At 36.5% G+C, this 19,763-nt stretch overlaps 1 protein-coding gene across 1 annotated transcript in view; it reads left to right on the top strand.

The window, feature by feature from the left end:
* Lmpt (Limpet) overlaps positions 1-19,763 on the top strand; it is a 958,773-nt gene that overhangs the window by 34,853 nt on the left and 904,157 nt on the right. The window contains exon 2 of the mRNA XM_067787093.1: positions 1,533-1,777. Within this exon, the coding sequence (XP_067643194.1) occupies positions 1,697-1,777 (81 nt within the window). The 5' untranslated portion in view covers positions 1,533-1,696. The remainder of the gene's footprint in view (positions 1-1,532; positions 1,778-19,763) is intronic.

The raw sequence follows: 19,763 nt of genomic DNA, 5'->3' as shown, positions 1-19,763 counted from the left end.
TTTCGACAAGAAGTTTATCTGCTCAAATGGGTGTAGGCAGACAGTCATTGCAGACAATTATGCACAAAGATTTGGACTTATTCCCATATAAAATTCAAATGGCCAACAAACTGAACCCTGCAGACTTGCCGATTCGCTTGGAATTTTGCCAGAAGATGCTTCAAATGGTGGAAGAGGATGGAAACATGTTGAACTGTCTTTTCATGTCTGACGAGGCCCATTTCGATTTAAACGGCAACATAAACAAACAAAATTGTCGAATATGGAGTGCGTCCAACCCACAGATACTCCATGAGACGGAATTGCATCCACTTCGTGTCACAGTGTGGAGTGCAGTTTCATCACGCTGCATTATCGGGCCATACTTCTTCGAAGAAAACGTTACTTGAGCATGTTGAGAGAGTTTTTCTATCCAGAATTACGCCAAATGAGAACTTCTTTCAACTCTGTGTGGTTTCAGCAAGATGGTGCAGGTCCTCACATAGCCCGACCTGTTATGACAGAATTGCGACGAAAATTTCCCAATAAGCTGATATCCAGAAACTCCACATTCCGTTGGCCACCCAGGTCGCCTGACCTTACTGCACCAGACTTTTTCTTGTGGGGTTATTGCAAACAGGAAGTCTACAAAGCAAAACCAACAAATTTGAATGAACTAAGGCAATCCATTCGAGAAACAATTGCGGCTATTCCTGTCTCAACTCTCCAAGCAGTAATGAACAACTTTTTGGTAAGATGCCGCATATGTATCAACGAGCAGGGGGGGGGGGGGGGCATTTAAAGTCCATTATGTTTAAAACTAATTAAGCTATATTTAATAAAATTGAATGAGCTTTAACATAAATAAAAGAAAAATGAATTCCATACACTGAAAAAAAAATCATTTGAGTTTCTTAATGTAAAAATTCATCAGCAGCCATGTACACTTGGAGTGTTTGCTAAACACTTCCGATGAGCGAACCTGCTTAGAAAAACTTGTTTCTAAATTTTTGATGTTACTTTGCCCGGGAGTTGAACCCAGGACCCTCGGTGTGGTAGGCGAAGCACGCTACCACAACACCACGGCGGTCACTTGTACTCTAAATATCTTCAAATCTTTCTACAACCCTTCGATATGATTTATATTGTGACCTTAAAAAATTGTATATAAAATAACTCAAAATCTTAAATTTTGAAATCTTCCTTCCAATCAAATGTTATATAGGTACATATAGACCTAGATAACAAATTCCCACCTGCAACAACAACTAATTCACCCTTATCACCTTGTTCTGCCACTTCCCAACTTACATACATAAATAAATAAATATTTGTTTATTTATTGTGAAATTTAACTGATAACAAAACAGATATAGTTTGATATTTAATTTGTAGCGTCAAACTTGGCTTCAGCACGCGATTTAGCAATTCGCCTTAATTAATTTAGATACTAAATATAAATGAAAATTTATATTCGCGAGAACTCTTCTATTAAATACTAATAATAATGATTTGAAATTAATTTATAACTAATTTCAATTTTCTCTTTACAGTTAACAAATTTCCCAGTGGCATATCTTTTCTAATTAATCAAATTTATAAGCAAGTGAAATAAATAAAATAAAACATAACTAGCAACGGTTTACAATTTAAAAAAGTGTAGTGATTTTAGTGAGATAAATAATAAAAAATAGTTAGATAAAAATAAATTTGTTTTATGAGCGCAATGTCACCCACAAAGGACAACATGAATGGAGCGACAGTATCGAGGCGCCCACGCGACGAGTTTTCAGAAAAGGTGAGTAAACATTATGATAGCTTTATTGTTATACTCAGCTGAGCAGAGCTCACAGAGTATATTAGTTTTGTTCACATAAAGGTACCCCGTAACGGCATAAACTAATCGAGATAGATATAGACTTTTATATATCAAAATGATCTGGTCAAAAAAAGAAATTTATTTAGCCATGTCGTTGCGTCCGTCCGTATGTTTACTATAACTTGAGTAATTTTTGAGCTATCTTAATGAAATTTGGTATATAAGTTCCTGAGCACTCATCTTAGATCGCTATTTAAAATGAACGCTATTTAAATGAACTTTGTCGATATCGAAAATTTCGAAAAACCGAAAAAGTGCGATAATTCATTACCAAAGGCGGATAAAGCGATGAAACTTGGTAGGTGAATTGACCTTATGACGCAGAATAGAAAATTAGTAAAATTTTAGACAATGGGCGTGGCACCGCCCACTTTTAAAAGAAGGTAATTTAAAAGTTTTACAAGCTGTAATTTGCAGCTGAGTATGTAATGTTCGGTTACACCCGAACTCAGTCTTCATTACTTGTTTTTATTTTATATTATACTAGCAGATCCGGCAGACGTTGTTCTGCCCTAAATTTGGCCTATCTCCATACATTTTAATAAGATTTTTCCGTCTAACTCTGCCCTCCTCCCACCCCTCTTCACTTTTTCCTAATCCTTTTATTCACTCTTCCTTCCGTCTTTTTCCTTTCATCTATCTCCATATTCATCTCATTCTATTTCTTTCTCAGTCTCCTTCTCTCTTTTCTCTTCTCTCACCATCTTCTCATTCTTCTTCATCCCTTATTGCCTGTCCCAGAGGGTGGTATGTATTTTGTTCCAGTCCCACTCCGAGTCTCAGTCCCAGTCCCAGTGCTAGTCGTAATCCCAGTCTCTGGCCTACTTCCCGGAAAAAAGGATCGTAAATACTAATATGGGTAAATTTATATACCAAATTTCAGGAAAATCGAATAGGACGTATGTAAATAGGTTTGTGGGTATTATTAATTCATGTCTCTATTTCGGCTTCGCATGCATATTTATCAGTTTTGCCAGGTTGATGCGACTAAATCGAATATCACAATGAAAATTCCTTTAGAGCTCTCAGCAACAGCTTTCATTTGATATCCATATTATATAAACACATCCTAGGGGTACCCGGGTCCGCATTTGAACAAAATCGACCGACGTATCTCTTCAAACACCGGCGACCAACTAACACACATTTAGCCTTTACTTTTATATACATATAAAGATTTTTATTTTTCACTCTTCACTATAATATTAAAACGAAATGCAGATATTCGTTGCTTTTGAAATTCGGCTTAAAAATTGCACATGGAACAGCTAAAGACTCCCCTGAATTAAAAAAATGTTTTAGTACTTCTAAATTGCGGGCCCCCTCAGCAACCCTGGGTCCGGGAGTAATTAAGGGAAAGTAATGTAAAATAAAAAGGAGCAAAGGAAACGAAAGGAAGAGGAGGTAGAGGAAAGGAAAGGACGGGAGAGAAAGAAAGATTAAAAGTAAAAACCGAAGCCTGAACCGAAACAGGTTGTGTTATCAAGCTGTTATTAAACTTTTAGCGTTTTGTTATCGATGAGTTATCGGTTTCTTATCAACGGGTTATGGGAGTGTTATCCATTTCTTATTGACGAGTTACTGTTTTGTTATGGATTTTTTATCGAAGTTATCTTTAACAAGTTCAGAGATAAGTTATCGACGATTTAAATGTCTGTTATCGAAAAGATATCAATTTATTTCGAAAAGTTAGCGATTAATTATCGAAAAGATATCGATTTGTTATCTATACGTTTTTATAAAAAGTTATCGATTTGAGACCAGAAAGCTATCGACTGCTTATTGAAGTGTTGCCAGTTTTGTGCTCGTGCCCTGCGCTCGTCATGCAAAGGCCTAGAAGCAGCAAGTGACATATGCAGGTGCTAGAAAGCTTCTAGTATTAGCCAAGAATTTGATAGGGGGTTTATGGTGGCCGTTGAACAAACTTTTGGTATCAAACTATGTACTCATTCAGTCTATGAGAAGTTTTTACGGACCGGCCAGTTCAACCTAACATAAGCAATCATATTTTTTATTGGCGTGTTATCGATTTGTTATCGACGACTAATCATGTTATAAAGCAGACTTCAATATAAAATCGATGATAAATCTATGACCTGTCTATAGCAAGCCGATGAAAAACTAATAACAAACAGATAACTCGACGATAATATTTCTCTGTCGATAATAAGCCGATAACAAAACAATAAAATGTGGGTATCGGTTAGTGATGTTTTTAGCACATCGCACTTCACGTGTGCTTGGTTCTTACGCGTTTTTATACTCAGTTGAGCAGAGCTCACAGAGTATATTAACTTTGATTGGATAACGGTTGGTTGTACAGGTATAAAGAAATCGAGATAGATATAGACTTCCATATGATTGAGCCATGTCCGTCCGTTAACACGATAACTTGAGTAAATTTTGAGGTATCTTGATGAAATTTGGTATGTAGGTTCCTGAACACTCATCTTAGATCGCTATTTAAAATGAACAATATCGGACTATAACCACGCCCACTTTTTCGATATCGAAAATTTCGAAAAACCGAATAAGTGCGATAATTCATTACCACGAACGACGAATAAAGCGATGAAACTTGGTAGGTGAGTTGAACTTATGACGCAGAATAGAAAATTAGTAAAATTTTGGACAATGGGCGTGGAACCGCCCACTTTTAAAAGAAGGTAATTTAAAAATTTTGCAAGCTATAATTTGGCAGTCGTTGAAGATATCATGATGAAATTTGGCAGGAACGTTACTCCTATTACTATATGTATGCTTAATAAAAATTAGCAAAATCGGAGAACGACCACGCCCACTTTTAAAAAAATTTTTTTTTAAGTCAAATTTTATATCTTTACAGTATATAAGTAAATTATGTCAACATTCAACTCCAGTAATGATATGGTGCAACAAAATGCAAAAATAAAAGAAAATTTCAAAATGGGCGAGGCTCCGCCCTTCTTCATTTAATTTGTCTAGGATAGTTTTAATGCCATAAGTCGAACAAAAATTGACCAATCCTTGTGAAATTCGGTAGGGGCTTAGATTCTTGGACGATAACTTATTTCTGTAAAAAAGGACGAAATCGGTTGAAGCCACGCCCAGTTTTTATACTCAGTCGGCCGTCTGTCCTTCTGCTCGGCCGTTAACAAGATAACTTGAGCAAAAATCGATATATCTTTACTAAACTCAGTTCACGTACTTATATAAACTCAATTTGTATTGGTATAAAAAATAGACGAAATTGGACTATGACCACGCCCACTTTTTCGTTATCGAAAATTACGAAAAATGTAAAATATGCCATAATTCTATACCAAATACGAAAAAAGGGATAAAACATGGTATTTGGATTAGTTTATTGACACATACCATATTAAGTAGAATGAAATGAAAAAGTTCTGCAGGGCGAGATAAAAAACCCTTGAAATCTTAGCAGGAAGTGGTATTATATATGTATATAAATAAATTAGCGGTATCCAACAGATGATGTTCTGGGTCACCCTGGTCCACATTTTGGTCGATATCTGGAAAACGCCTTCACATATACAACTACCACCACTCCCTTTTAAAACCCTCATTAGTACCTTTAATTTGATACCGATATCGTACAAACACATTCTAGAGTCACCCTTGGTCCACCTTTATGGCGTTATCTCGAAAAGGCGTCCACCTATAGAACTAAGCCCCACGCCCTTTTGAAATACTCATTAATACCTTTCGTTTGATACCCATATTGTACAAACGCATTCTAGAGTCACCCCTGGTCCACCTTTATGCCAAAATCTCGAAAAAGCGACCCCCTATACAACTACCACCACCCCTTTTAAAACCCTCATTAATACCTTTAATTTGATACCCATATCGTACAAACACATTCTAGAGTCACCCTTGGTCCACCTTTATGGCGATATCTCGAAAAGGCGTCCACATATAGAACTAAGCCCCACGCCCTTTTAAAATACTCATTAACACCTTTCGTTTGATACCCATATTGTACAAACGCATTCTAGAGTCACCCCTGGTCCACCTTTATACCGATATCTCGAAAAGGCGACCACCTATACAACTACCACCACCCCTTTTAAAACCCTCATTAATACCTTTAATTTGATACCCATATCGTACAAACAAATTCTAGAGTCAACCCTGATCCACCTTTATGGCGATATCCCTAAATGGCGTCCACCTATAGAACTATGGCCCACTCCCTCATAAAATACTCTTTAATGCCTTTCATTTGATACCCATGTCATACAAACACATTCCAGGGTTACCCTCGGTTCATTTTCCTACATGGTTATTTTCCTTATGTTGCCACCATAACTCTCAACTGAGTATGTAATGTTCGGTTACACCCGAACTTAACCTTCCTTACTTGTTTTTTTTAAGATTTAAGAACTCTCAACTGACTCTTTACAGTTTGGGAATTTCACTGCATAAGCTCGGACGGCGATAGGACAACGTAGCAAACCAATGCTTGAAATAAAACTTCCCTACTAATAACAAGTTCCTCTTTTTATTTTAAACGAAAGACTTTTTTTGTATTCTGTGTCTGATAGTAAATAATCAAAAAGATATTTTGCAGATGAAATAAACTGTTAGAATATTCTTTGATGTTTCCTCAATATTCATTTTCTAACTTAATTTGACGCTGGAGAAAATTTAAAAGAAAATACTTTTATTTAATGATTTGGGAAACATTTAAATAATGTGATATCAGCCGGGAGAAAAGGCTTTGACGAACCTATTCCCCAACACAAAGTTCATTCATGCTAATTTAAAGCCTTTAGTTCCATAGCGTACAAGCACCCGTTGCCGTTATAAGAATCAGTTTGTCAGATGTCTTCCATAGTAAACCCCTTGTAAATTTATATTTTTCGAGTGTTATTGCCCTTATTATGAGCGCTTTTTTAATAACGTCTTCAAAATGTAGAATAATTAGATACAATATACGACCCGTGACTGGAGTCCAGTCTCCAGAGTTGATTCTGTATACTTTCTTTTCTGCCATCACTAGAGAGAACTGGACTTGACAAGTTAGTTTACTTTGTAGAGTATATACTATCATTAAAATTACTTCCTCTTTTCTCAATTGCTATTGATCTGTGGCTGATAATCATGCATTAAAAAAAGAGAAAGGCTTTCTAAGCTTTTATTTTTCAATTCGAGTTTAAACTTCAGTTAAAGTTGACTATAGTTTAACCTTGCCAATTTGGTCTATAAATTGAAATTTTGCTGCTTAACTTAGTTTAAGCTAACAAAGTGGCAGTGTTAAACCAGGCAACTTTAAGTGGTGTTAAAGTTCCCACTGAAAACACGGGCCTAAGTGGGTTGGAGTAACTCGACTAATCTATCTTCCTACACGCACCTAAAGGCTTCCAATGAACTTTTCACACGTAGGCTATAGGTTGTACATGATCGTTGTTGTTGTAATTGTATAGTACGAGTACGTCCATTGTATACATTTGTTTACATTTGATATTGCTTCCAATATTTTAAATTCTTGTATAATCACATTTGTACATTCATAGTCCCAATGTACTTTTGTTAATGGAGAAAAAGTGATAAGTGTGAAATTTATTGTATTCCCAAAGTGTGAAATGATATATCTACATATGTACTTTATATGTAGTCCTGTGTGAGTAATTATTCAAGCACTTATCAGTTTCACCTTAGACATCAAGCACCCGCGTTAGGCATTTAAGTATAGCTATGCACATTAGACCGTATCAAAAAATAAAATGTATTCCTTATGTCTCAATAATCTTTAAGGTATCGAATGTGAGTAAAATTGGTGTTTGCATCTGCTTTTTAGACTTTAAATATAGTTTGCCAGCTTTCAAGAGAATGACTCACGGTTTTTAACAATTTAACCGCATATGTCATAGACTCAGCACGTGGATTTCCATCTCGTAATATAGTTCACGAATTACGTAACGATACTTTACCATGTCCCTACACTTTTGAAATTCGATACTGATACTTTCTACTCGATACTTATATGGCGATGCTTTTAGGTATCTAGCCTTTCGACGGCAGTATCGTATAAAATTTTCGGTAAAAGATGGCGGCATACATGCAAGGAAAGAGCTAATTGACCAAATAGGTTGCTGTATATGTTTGCTCACTCTGATTCATTTCGTGAAGAATCTTCAGTTAGTTAATTTAGAAAAGGATGAAAACTGCACAATTATCATTCCTGTGTCAGAGTTCTACTCTTGTCGCGTTGCTTAACTTTGAGGCTTTGACAGCGTCATAAGTTTTAAATATCTTAAATTTCTTTTCGCTTAACATTACACAAATTTTATGCGTCCATACATTCAACTCATTTGTCAGCCGAAGCAACGTGCAAATCCGGAATAACAAAAATCGCTTTGCCCAGTGTTTCGCTTTGAGAGATGAGTTAAATACTAAACCGTACGTTTACACATGTCCTAATTTACAATAAATCCACAATAGTTAATCTACGCGTTCACATCCCTAGCTCGCGTAGAAAAAAATTTAAATTGAAAGCAAAAACAAATTTTATCAACTCGCGCAATTTGTTTTTGTTTTCCAAGTGAAATTTTTTTCTAAGGCAGCAGAACAAATTATGTAGCTTTAGGAAAAAACGCCAATTATTCCATTAGAATCTTAGGCGTGTTTGCAAGGGAAGAGTATTTTTGATATTTGTATAGCAAAAAAAAAAAAAAAAGAAAGCATTAATTAATCATGTTTTACATGGCTTAGAAAACTCAACTAAGAACACTAGTTAAAAAAATAGGACGGACGATTTTTCCGCAACTTAACAAAAAAAACTATTTTCAAACAAGTAAGGAAGGCTAAGTTCGGGTGTAACCGAACATTACATACTCAGCTGAGAGCTTTGGAGACAAAATAAGGAAAATCACCATGTAGGAAAATGAACCTAGGGTAACCCTGGTATGTGGTTGTATGACATGTGTATCAAATGAAAGGTATTAAAGAGTATTTTAAGAGAGAGTAGGCCATAGTTCTATGGATGGACGCCATTTAGAGATATCGCCATAAAGGTGGACCAGGGCTGACTCTAGAATTTGTTTGTACGATATGGGTATCAAATGAAAGGTGTTACTGAGCATTTTATGAGGGAGTGGGCCTTAGGTCTATCGGTGGACGCCTTTTTGAGATATCGCCATTAAGGTGGACCAGGGGTGACTCTAGAATGTGTTTGTACGATATGGGTATCAAATGAAAGGTGGTAATGAGTATTTTAAAAGGGAATGGGCTTTAGTTCTATATGTGAACGCCTTTTCGAGAAATCGCCATAAAGGTGGACCAGGGGTAACTCTAGAATATGTCTGTACGATATGGGTATCAAATGAAAGCTGTTAATGAGTATTTTGAAAAGGAGTGATTCTTAGTTCCATAGGTGGACGCCGTTTCGAGATATCGCCATAAAGGTGGACCAGGGGTGTCTCTAGAATGTTTGTACGATATGGGTATCAAACGAAAAGTGTTACTGAGCATTTTAAGAGGGAGTGGGCATTAGGTCTATAGGTGGACGCCTTTTCGAAATGTCGCCATTAGGGTGGGCCAGGGGTGACTCTAGAATGTGTTTGTATGATATGGGTATTAAATGAAAGATGGTAATGAGTATTTTAAAAGGGAATGGGCTTTAGTTCTATATGTGAACGCCTTTTCGAGAAATCGCCATAAAGGTGGACCAGGGGTGACTCTAGAATGTTTGTACGTTATGGGTATCAAACGAAAGGTGTTATTGAGCATTTTAAGGAGGAGTGGGCATGAGGTCTATAGGTGGACGCCTTTTCGAGATATCGTCATTAGGGTGGGCTAGGGGTGACTCTAGAATGTGTTTGTATGATATGGGTATCAAATGAAAGATGGTAATGAGTATTTTAAAAGGGAGTAATCCTTAGTTCTATAGGTGGACGCCTTTTCGAGATATCGCCATAAAGGTGGACCAAGGGTGACTCTAGAATGTTTGTACGATATGGGTATCAAACGAAAGGTGTTACTGAGCATTTTAAGAAGGAGTGGGCATGAGGTCTATAGGTGGACGCCTTTTCGAGATATCGTCATTAGGGTGGGCTATGGGTGACTCTAGAATGTGTATGTACTATATGGGTATCAAACGAAGGGTGTTACTGACCATTTTAAGAGGGAGTGGGCATTAGGTCTATAGGTGGACGCCTTTTCGAGATATCGCCATTAGGGTGGGCCAGGGGTGACTCTAGAATGTTTGTACGATATGGGTATCAAACGAAAGGTGTTACTGAGCATTTTAAGAGGGAGTGGGCATTAGGTCTATAGGTGGACGCCTTTTCGAGATATCGCCATTAGGGTGGGCCAGGGGTGACTCTAGAATGTGTTTGTACGATATGGGTATCAAATGAAAGCTGGTAATGAGGTGTTACTGAGCATTTTAAGAGGGAGTGGGCATTAGGTCTATAGGTGGACGCCTTTTCGAGATATCGCCATTAGGGTGGGCCAGGGGTGACTCTAGAATGTGTTTGTACGATATGGGTACCAAATGAAAGGTGGCAATGAGTATTTTAAAAGGGAGTAACTCTTAGATCTATAGGTGGACGCCTTTTCGAGATATCGCCATAAAGGTGGGCCAAGGGTGACTCTAGAATGTTTGTACGATATGGGTATCAAACGAAAGGTGTTACTGAGCATTTTAAGAGGGAGTGGGCATTAGGTCTATAGGTGGACGCCTTTTCGAGATATCGCCATTAGGGTGGGCCAGGGGTGACTCTAGAATGTTTGTACGATATGGGTATCAAACGAAAGGTGTTACTGAGCATTTTAAGAGGGAGTGGACATTAGGTCTATAGGTGGACGCCTTTTCGAGATATTGCCATTAGGGTGGGCCAGGGGTGACTCTAGAATTTTTGTACGATATGGGTATCAAACGAAAGGTGTTACTGAGCATTTTAAGAGGGAGTGGGCATTAGGTCTATAGGTGGACGCCTTTTCGAGATATCGCCATTAGGGTGGGCCAGGGGTGACTCTAGAATATGTTTGTACGATATGGATATCAAATTAAAGGTATTAATGAGGGTTTTAAAAGCGAGTGGCCCTTAGATGTATATTTGAAGGCGTTCTCGCGATATCGACCAAAATGTGGACCAGGTGATCTAGAAAATCATCTGTCGGGTACTGCTAATTTATTTATATATGCAATACCACTAACAGTATTCCTGCCAAGATTCCAAGGGCTGTTGATTTCGCCTTGTAGAACTTTTTCATTTTCTTCTACTTAATATGGTAGGTGTCACACCCATTTTACAAAGTTTTTTCCAAAGTTATATTTTGCGTCAATAAACCAATCCAGTTACCATGTTTCATCCCTTTTTTCGTATTTGGTATAGAATTATGGCATTTTTTTCATTTTTCGTAATTTTCGATATCGATAAAGTGGGCGTGGTTATCGTCGGATTTCGGCCATTTTTTATACCAAGATAAAGTGAGTTCAGATAAGTACGTGGGCTAAGTTTAGTAAAGATATATCGGTTTTTGCTCAAGTTATTGTGTTAACGGCCGAGCGGAAGGACAGACGGTGGACTGTGTATAAAAACTGGGCGTGGCTTCAACCGATTTCGCCCGTTTTCACAGTTACCGTCATAGAATCTATACCCCTACCAAATTTGAGAAGGATTGGTAAATTTTTGTTCGACTTATGGCATTAAAAGTATTCTAGACAAACTAAATGAAAATGGGCGGAGCTACGCCCATTTTGAAATTTTCTTTTATTTTTGTATTTTATTGCATCATATCATTACTGGAGTTGAATTTGGACTTAATTTACTTATATACAGTAAAGATATTAAATTTTTTGTTAAAATTTGAATTAAAAAAATTTTTTTTTAAAAAGTGGGCGTGTTCTTTATCCAATTTTGCTAATTTTTATTTATCACATATATAGTAATAGTAGTAACGCTCCTGCCAAATTTCATCATGATATCTTCAACGACTGCCAAATTACAGCTTGCAAAACTTTTAAATTACCTTCTTGTAAAAGTGGGCGGTGCCACGCCCATTGTCCAAAATCTTACTAATTTTCTATTCTGCGTCATAACGTCAACCCATCTACCAAGCTTCATCGCTTTAACCGCCTTTGGCAATGAATTATCGCATTTTTTTGGTTTTTCGAAATTTTCGATATCGAAAAAGTGGGCGTGGTTATAGTCCGATATCGTTCATTTTAAATAGCGATATGAGATGAGTGCCCTGGAATCTACATACCAAATTTCATCAAGATACCTCAAAATTTACTCAAGTTATCGTGTTAACGGACAGACGGACGGACGGACGGACGGGCATGGCTCAATCAAATTTTTTTTCGATACTGATGATTTTGATATATGGAAGTCTATATCTATCTCGATTCCTTTATACCTGTACAACCAACCGTTATCCAATCAAAGTTAATATACTCTGTGAGCTCTGCTCAACTGAGTATAAAAAGCAAGCTCGCGAAATTTATAAAATGGTATCCCACAACTGACTGGAAGAAAAAACAAAATAATATGAAATACATAGTAGTAATAGGCTGTCTGAAAAAGAAAGAATATAGCGAAAACTTACTTCCTAAATCAATTAATATATCACAGTACTGGTTTCAACATTTTTAGTTCACTAAAATAGTTAACTCCATTGGTAAATATTAGAATTTTCCTTATACTTTGCTTATATAAAAAACTCTTTATCTTGCGAATTTAAAGTGGAACTATCTTTTATTAGTCATAACATCTGAACGGGTAAAGATATTTTAACCATATTTGCTTTGAATAAATCGTAGAAATCTATACTTTATTTACGGACTTTTAAGTTTTTGATGGAGCCACCGTTTCTGGTACTTAGCAGTTTTTTCAACAAATCTGCGAAGAAACATTCGTGGCATCAACCTTTCCCAATAATTAAATATTGCTAATTTTTTTGCCAAAATCTTCTTTACATCGATTTCAAAAATTAAATTTTTTAAACCTCTTATGCTATCGAAATAACAAGAGAGTTTTTAATGCGACCTAGTATAGTTTTATAGATTTATAAATTTTTCTGTAAAAAAGTTTTTAACTTTTTTTTTTAGAAAAAACAAGTGAAGTATTTCGAGTAATTTTTTTACAGAAATATATATGCACGAAATATTCCCCTCTCAAATCTAAGCACTCTCTGAACATTGGTTACCAGCTCGGCCTTTTCGTCCTGACTGGAATTTGTACGGGACTTGAAACGTTCTGTCTTTCGGTAACATTTTAAGGTTGCCTATACTCTGTGCTGTATTTTTCAATTGGGTGACAACCATGCTGCTTTATAGATCTTTTAATGGTTAATGGTTATAACAACATTTAGGCAAAATTCGTAGTCAATCGTCCCTACTCCATGTATTAATATCAGAAATTTGCTGTGAAAATTTAATTTTATGAACAATACACGGAAAGAAGCGGTAGACACTACAAATCTTGAATTTGTGTGTGTATCATATATGTGCATTTTTTATTTTTATATAGAGAGTGGGCGTGGAAATCAAGCGAATTAGTGATTCCTGTCTAACGCAATTCCATTTTGAAAAGGAAAGATGTATAGTAAATAATAATAATAATGGTACTTTTGATCACAACATCTTCTGCCGTTCTTGAAGTCGATGAAAGATTTACAGAGGCCTTAGTAGGCGTTCAGTATTAAATTATCACATAATTATATTTTATTTTTAAATAATATTTGATCTATAAAAAGTAGGGGTGATAACATACCTATTACCCCTATTTTTAGCAGGAGTATAAGCCGCAGTCAAAAGAAGTAGTATGTTGAATTTGATTACAATAAATTTCTTTAAATGAGAGCAATTGCAACAAAGCATGTGTTCATGATCCCTCGGACAAATAGGATGACAGATATTCCGATGAACGATGAACAGTGCTAACCTAAACTTCTTTTCTGTTGAGGCCACCAAGTTCTTCGGTTGACCTAAATATGATATCACAAAAAAAAAAAAAAAAACAAAAAATCGCTAGACGCGCTACCCTTGTCTGAAAACTTTTTTGTTTGCAAAAAAATGATTGTTTTGAATGGGTCTAATGCGTACACCAGCTTTTCAATTTGTACCCCCATGCAATTATCTACTTATACTCAGCTAGGCAGAGCTCACAGAGTATATTAATTTTGACCGCATAACGGTAATCCGTAACGGCATAAACTAATCGAGATAGATATAGACTTCTATATTTCTATATATCAAAATGATCTGGGCGAAAAAAGAAATTCATTTAGCCATGTCGTTGCGCCCGTCCGTCTATCCGTAAACACGATAACTTGAGTAAATTTTGAGGTATCTTAATGAAATTTGGTATGTAAGTTCCTGGGCACTCATATCAGATCGCTATTTAAAATGAACGAAATCGGACTATAACCACACCCACATTTTCGATATCGAAAATTTCGAAAAACCGAAAAAATGCGTGGCACCGCTCACTTTTAAAAGAAGGTCATTTAAATGTTTTGCAAGCTGTAATTTCGCAGTCGTTGAGGATATCATGATGAAATTTGGCAGGAACGTTACTCCTATTACTGTATGTGTTCTAAATAAGAATTAGCAAAATCGTATGACGAACACGCACGCCCACTATTCAAAAAAAAATTTTTTAAGTCAAATTTTAACAAAAATTGAATATCTTTACAGTATATAAGTAAAATATGTCAACATTCAACACCAGTAATGATATGGTGCAACCAAATACAAAAGTAAAAGAAAATTTCAAAATGGGCGTGGCTCCGCCATTTTTCATTTAATTTGTCTAGGATACTTTTAATGCCATAAGTCGAACAAAAATTTACCAATCCTTGTGAAATTTGGTAAGGGCGTGGCTTCTATGAAAATGGGCGAATCGGTTGAAGCTACGCCCAGTTTTTATACACAGTCGACCGTCTGTCCTTCCGCTCGGCCGTTAACACTATAAATTGAACAAAAATCGATATATCTTTACTAAACTTAGTTCACGAACTTATCTGAACTCACTTTATCTTGGTATTAAAAATTCGCGAAATCCGACTATGACCACGCCCATTTTCGATATCGAAAATTTCGAAAAATGAAAAAAGTGCCATAATTCTATACCGAATACAAGAAAAGGGATTGGATTGGATTGGTTTTTTGACGCAAAATATAACTTTAGAAAAAACTTTGTAAAATGGGTATGACACTTACAATATTAAGTAGAAGAAAATGAAAAGGTTCTCCAGGGCGAAATTAAAAGCCCTTGAAACGCCTTCACATATACAACTGAGGGCCACTCCCTTTTAAAACCCTCATTAATACCTTTAATTTGATACCCATATCGTACAAACATTTTATATAGTCACCCCTGGTCCACCTTTATGGCGATATCTCGAAAAGGCGTCCAACTATAGAGCTAAGGCCCACTCCCTTTTAAAATACTTTTTTTAATACCTTCCATTTGATACCCATGTCATACAAACACATCCCAGGGTTACCCTAAGTTCATTTTCCTAAATCGTGATTTTCCCTTATTTTGTCTCCAAAGCTCTCAGCTGAGTATGTTATGTTCGGTTACACCCGAACTTCGCTTTCCTTACTTGTTTCTAAATTAATTTTAAGTAAATTTTTTTTTGCTTTTTTAATCGTATGGTTGTTACTTTTGACAAATTTTTTTAAATGCGCTAAAAATATAACAACAAACACACCAATCGCTTTTTACCGTTGCTTCTGTGAGTAATCTATTAGTTTTGGTTTTTATCTAATTTAAAATAGTAAATTGCTAGAATTTTTGTCCAACTTTTTATGAATGAGGTTTTCTGGAAAAATCGAATATTGCACATTTAAATTCATTTTCATGGCATAAAATGTAACAACAAAGCAATTATTTTTAATTAAGTTGTTGTGTTTTTGTGGTTTGTTTTGGTTAGATGTTGGGTGAGTAATCATTTACTAGGTATTATATGTTACTGATAGCTGATAGCGCCAGCTAGAGGACGACGCTGGCGGTTTATTTACCAGGGGGGCTATAAATAAAAGTTTTAAATGAAGAAGGTGTCTCAATAAGGGCATCTTGATGCAATAGAATTAGGATAAAGCGTTTGCGAAATAAAACTTTTTTGATTACGATTTTATATAAAATATTTAAAGAAAAGTTGTCCCTTTGTCTAGAAAATTCAATACAAAAATGTCCGTATTTTGTTTTTTGATGTACAAACATCTTTCCTCACAGTATTAGAGAATCCATAATGTAAGATTAAGTTAAATTTACCTTAAGCGTAGCATTTAGAAGTAGTACGATGAATGGAGGAATACGTAATGTAAGTGTAAGTGGTGTCACTACACTGTACCTTATTGTGGGAAGAATGTGCTTAGGAGAGTTGATAGATATAAGCAAAATCAGTGAGCAAATTGAGGAAAGCAAGGCAAGGCAAGGAAAGGAGAGGAAAGGAAGGGAAAAGATAGGAAGGGAAAAGAAAGGAAGGTAAAGGAAAGGAAAGAAAAGGAATCAAATGGAAAGAGTCAGAAAAAAGGTAAGGGCAGTGAAAGGTATGGAAAGTAAGTTAATGGAATGGAAAGGAAAGGAAAGAGAAAAAAATGAGAGTGAAGGAAAGGAAAGATTAGATATCGATTGCCGGACGGCGAGTCATCAATTTGTTATCGAATTGCTAACGATTGGTTATCGATGAGTAATCGGTTTGTACCGACGAATTATGTGCGTGTTATTTATTTACCTTGGACCATTTATCGGTTTGTCATCAACGTGTTATCGACGAGGTGTAGATGAGTTATCGACTTGTTATCGATGAGTAACCAGTTTGTGTTGGTCAGGGAAGGGCAGGGAAGGTTGTGGAAAGTAAGTTAATGAAATGGAAAGGAAAGCGGAAAAAATGAGATTGAAGGAAATGAAAATCGAAATCGAAACTGGACGGCGAGTCATCAATTTGTTATGGAAGTGCTAACGATTAGTTATCGATGAGTAATCGGCCAGTACCGACCAGTTATGGGTGTGCAATCTATTTCTTATCGACGATTTATCAGTTTGTTATCGATGTGATATGGACGAGGTGTACATGAGTTATCTATTTTTTATAGCCGTTTTCTAAATTTGCAAGCGTTATTGATGAGCTATCGTCTATTTATCCATGAGTTGTCTTCTTTTTGACCAAAAGTTATTTTAAGTGGAAAGTTATTTGTTTTGTCGATGTGTTACCAGTTTGTCAACAGCGTTTTATCGATAATAATGTATCTATCAAAATGTTATCGTTTGATGTCAAAAAGTTATTGATTTTCTATAAATAGTTGTAGATGAGTCATCGATTAACTATGGTAAAGCTATCGATTACTTATCAAAAAGTTTTCGATATGTTATGAAATAGTTCTCGATTTGGTATCGAAAGTTTATCGGAGTGTTTCCAATATGTTACCGAAAGGCATTTATTTTGAAAAGACATCGATTTGATATCGAAAAGTTATTAGTCTTTTATCGGAGTGTTACCAATTAGTTACTGCTGTATTATCAAGGATACCAGATTCATTGGTTTTTTATAAAATATATGCTGATAAAAAGGGCGGAAAAACTTGTAAACATGTCCGTATAAATGAAAGACAAAAAAAAAAAAACAGTAAAAATAGGACTCCTTATATACCATTCTATAAGGTTTCATTGACTTGTCGTACTTTTACTAAACTTTTTTTTGATATTGTTGTATTAACGATAAAGACACTCGCCGAAGGTTTTGGGGAGTGTTATCGATGTTGATGGTCCTTTGCCGGTATAGAACCGGTACTGTTCGGTAACAAAGCATCATTAAGGTCCTAGCGCTAGCATCTTGGGAACCATTAACATGTGACCACATTTAACCTTCTAGGTCATCCAAACTTGGGGTCGCTAGAGTATCGAATGCTAAACATTTGTATGATACATTCATATGTGTAACAGGATTCCCCTCGCGTAAGTGAGGTTGACAGTTGTGTTGCGGAAGCTCTGAAGCTATAAAGATTTGTATTGCGCTTATCAACCCCTTGAATCTCACTTTTTTTTTATTGTACGAGTATGCTTATATGTTTTTTTTTACTCTTAAGCTCATATCCAAACCGCCGATAACAAGTTGATAAGAAAACAATAAGTAGCAATAGTAAGTATTTGGAGCTCACGCCTTTTTATTTTTTTCCGTTTTTGGCGTTTATGTTTTACGAGCCGTGCGCATCTTGCGCAACCTATATAAAAGTATCTTATCAAATATCAACAAATATCAGCTGTTCTATCAATAAATTAAAACTTACAGCTTGCGCTGCCATCTAGCGTATGATAGCAACTGCCAGTAATACAAAGCAAATATTCGCAATAGTGCCATAATACAAATAGATTTTTTTGTGTGCTCACAATCGTTTATTTTTAACCAATATATTAATAAAATATAGCTAAACAAAGCAATATGACCAACAATTCCTAAAACTCGCTAAAGCACAAATCTCCATCTTTACAACCAAAACTTTATTTAAAGATTTGGATTTCAAATAAGAGCGAAAAAGGGACCCGTATATAAAAACAGGGACCCATACATAAAAACATATTCTGGTGTCCATTTGCAAAATTTTGCAAATGTCGTATTTTTGAAATATTTTATGGAAAGTATGTTATTGCTATGTGAAGGAAAAAATCATGTTTTTTAACCCATTACGACGTGATAAATATTTGCGCCGTTTTATAGCACATAGCTGCTTTCAAACATTATTCACAATTGCTTTTGGCGGCAGGGAGGTTAGGTTAGGTTGAACTGGCCGGTCCATGAGGACCTCACGTAGACTGATTGAGTCCGTAGTGTTAACAGAAGTTTGCTTTAACGACCAAACTGAAAAACCCTATCAAAAACCAATAAATAATATAAAATAATTCCGTCATCTTGGCAAATACTAGAAGCTTCCTAGGACTTAAGCCACTTGCTGCGTTTAGATCTGACAGCTGTATCACTCCTAATAGCTGGAGTATTAGCCTGACAAGTGCAGGGCACGAGCACAGAACGCGGCAGGGAAATGTATGAAATTTTTGGCGTAATTCCTCATAATGCTTACGGAGATGACCCCTTAAGCCCCTGGGAGGTGTAGCTTCATCAATCAAATGTCTGTTGGGATGCCCAGGTTTCTGGGTATTGAACAAAAACTGTTTGTTTATCATTTCATTTCTCTCCCTAATAGGGAGTACTCTCGCCTCATTGTGTACGTGGTGTTCTGGGGACATAAGAAGACAGCCCGTAGCGTTTCTGAGGGCAGTATTTTGGCAAGCCTGTATTTTCTTCCAGTGAGTAACCTTTAGCCTTGGCGACCATATCGGGGACGAGTAGCATGCAATCGGCCGGCCAATTGCTTTGTAGGCAGTAATGAGCGTTTCTTTGTCTTTACTTCAAGTGTTTCCGGCAAGAGATTTGAGGGTTTTCTGACGGCTATGGATTTTCGGTACAATTGCGGTTGAATGCTCTCCAAAATATAGATCCTGATCGAACGTCACACCCAAGATTTTAGGGTGTAAGGCAGTCGGTAGCGTGATGCCGATGTCAGGATCAAATAGACTATATTGCACTGAGTGGGGAGTGATAAACGCGAAACCGCCTCCATTTCCGCTCTTGCGATCTTTTCTGTGGACATTATGTCCAGAGCAGGTCCGCAGAGCAGATCTTGCTGTGTGTTTGGTCCCTTGGATCGCTGAAATGCGGATGTTATGCCGCTTCATGAAATCGACTATCTCCGTGATCTTCCCAGTTAACCCATTACAGTTTAACTGCAGAATTCTGAAGTGCAACGATGTCTTCACTCTGTGGGAAAGTGATAGGTGACTACGTCTGAGTTGAGGGAGGCCAGGACGCAATTGTTGTTGTGGCCCTGGGACTGGACGCCCCTGGGTAAGGATTTGGGTACCCGGTGTAGGTGGGTTTGCGGGCT

This window comes from Eurosta solidaginis, chromosome 5, assembly GCF_040869045.1.
Source record: "Eurosta solidaginis isolate ZX-2024a chromosome 5, ASM4086904v1, whole genome shotgun sequence".
Classification (NCBI taxonomy): domain Eukaryota; kingdom Metazoa; phylum Arthropoda; class Insecta; order Diptera; family Tephritidae; genus Eurosta; species Eurosta solidaginis.
The sequence above is the reverse complement of the archived record's forward strand: the minus strand, read 5'-3'. Positions and strand labels throughout refer to the sequence as shown.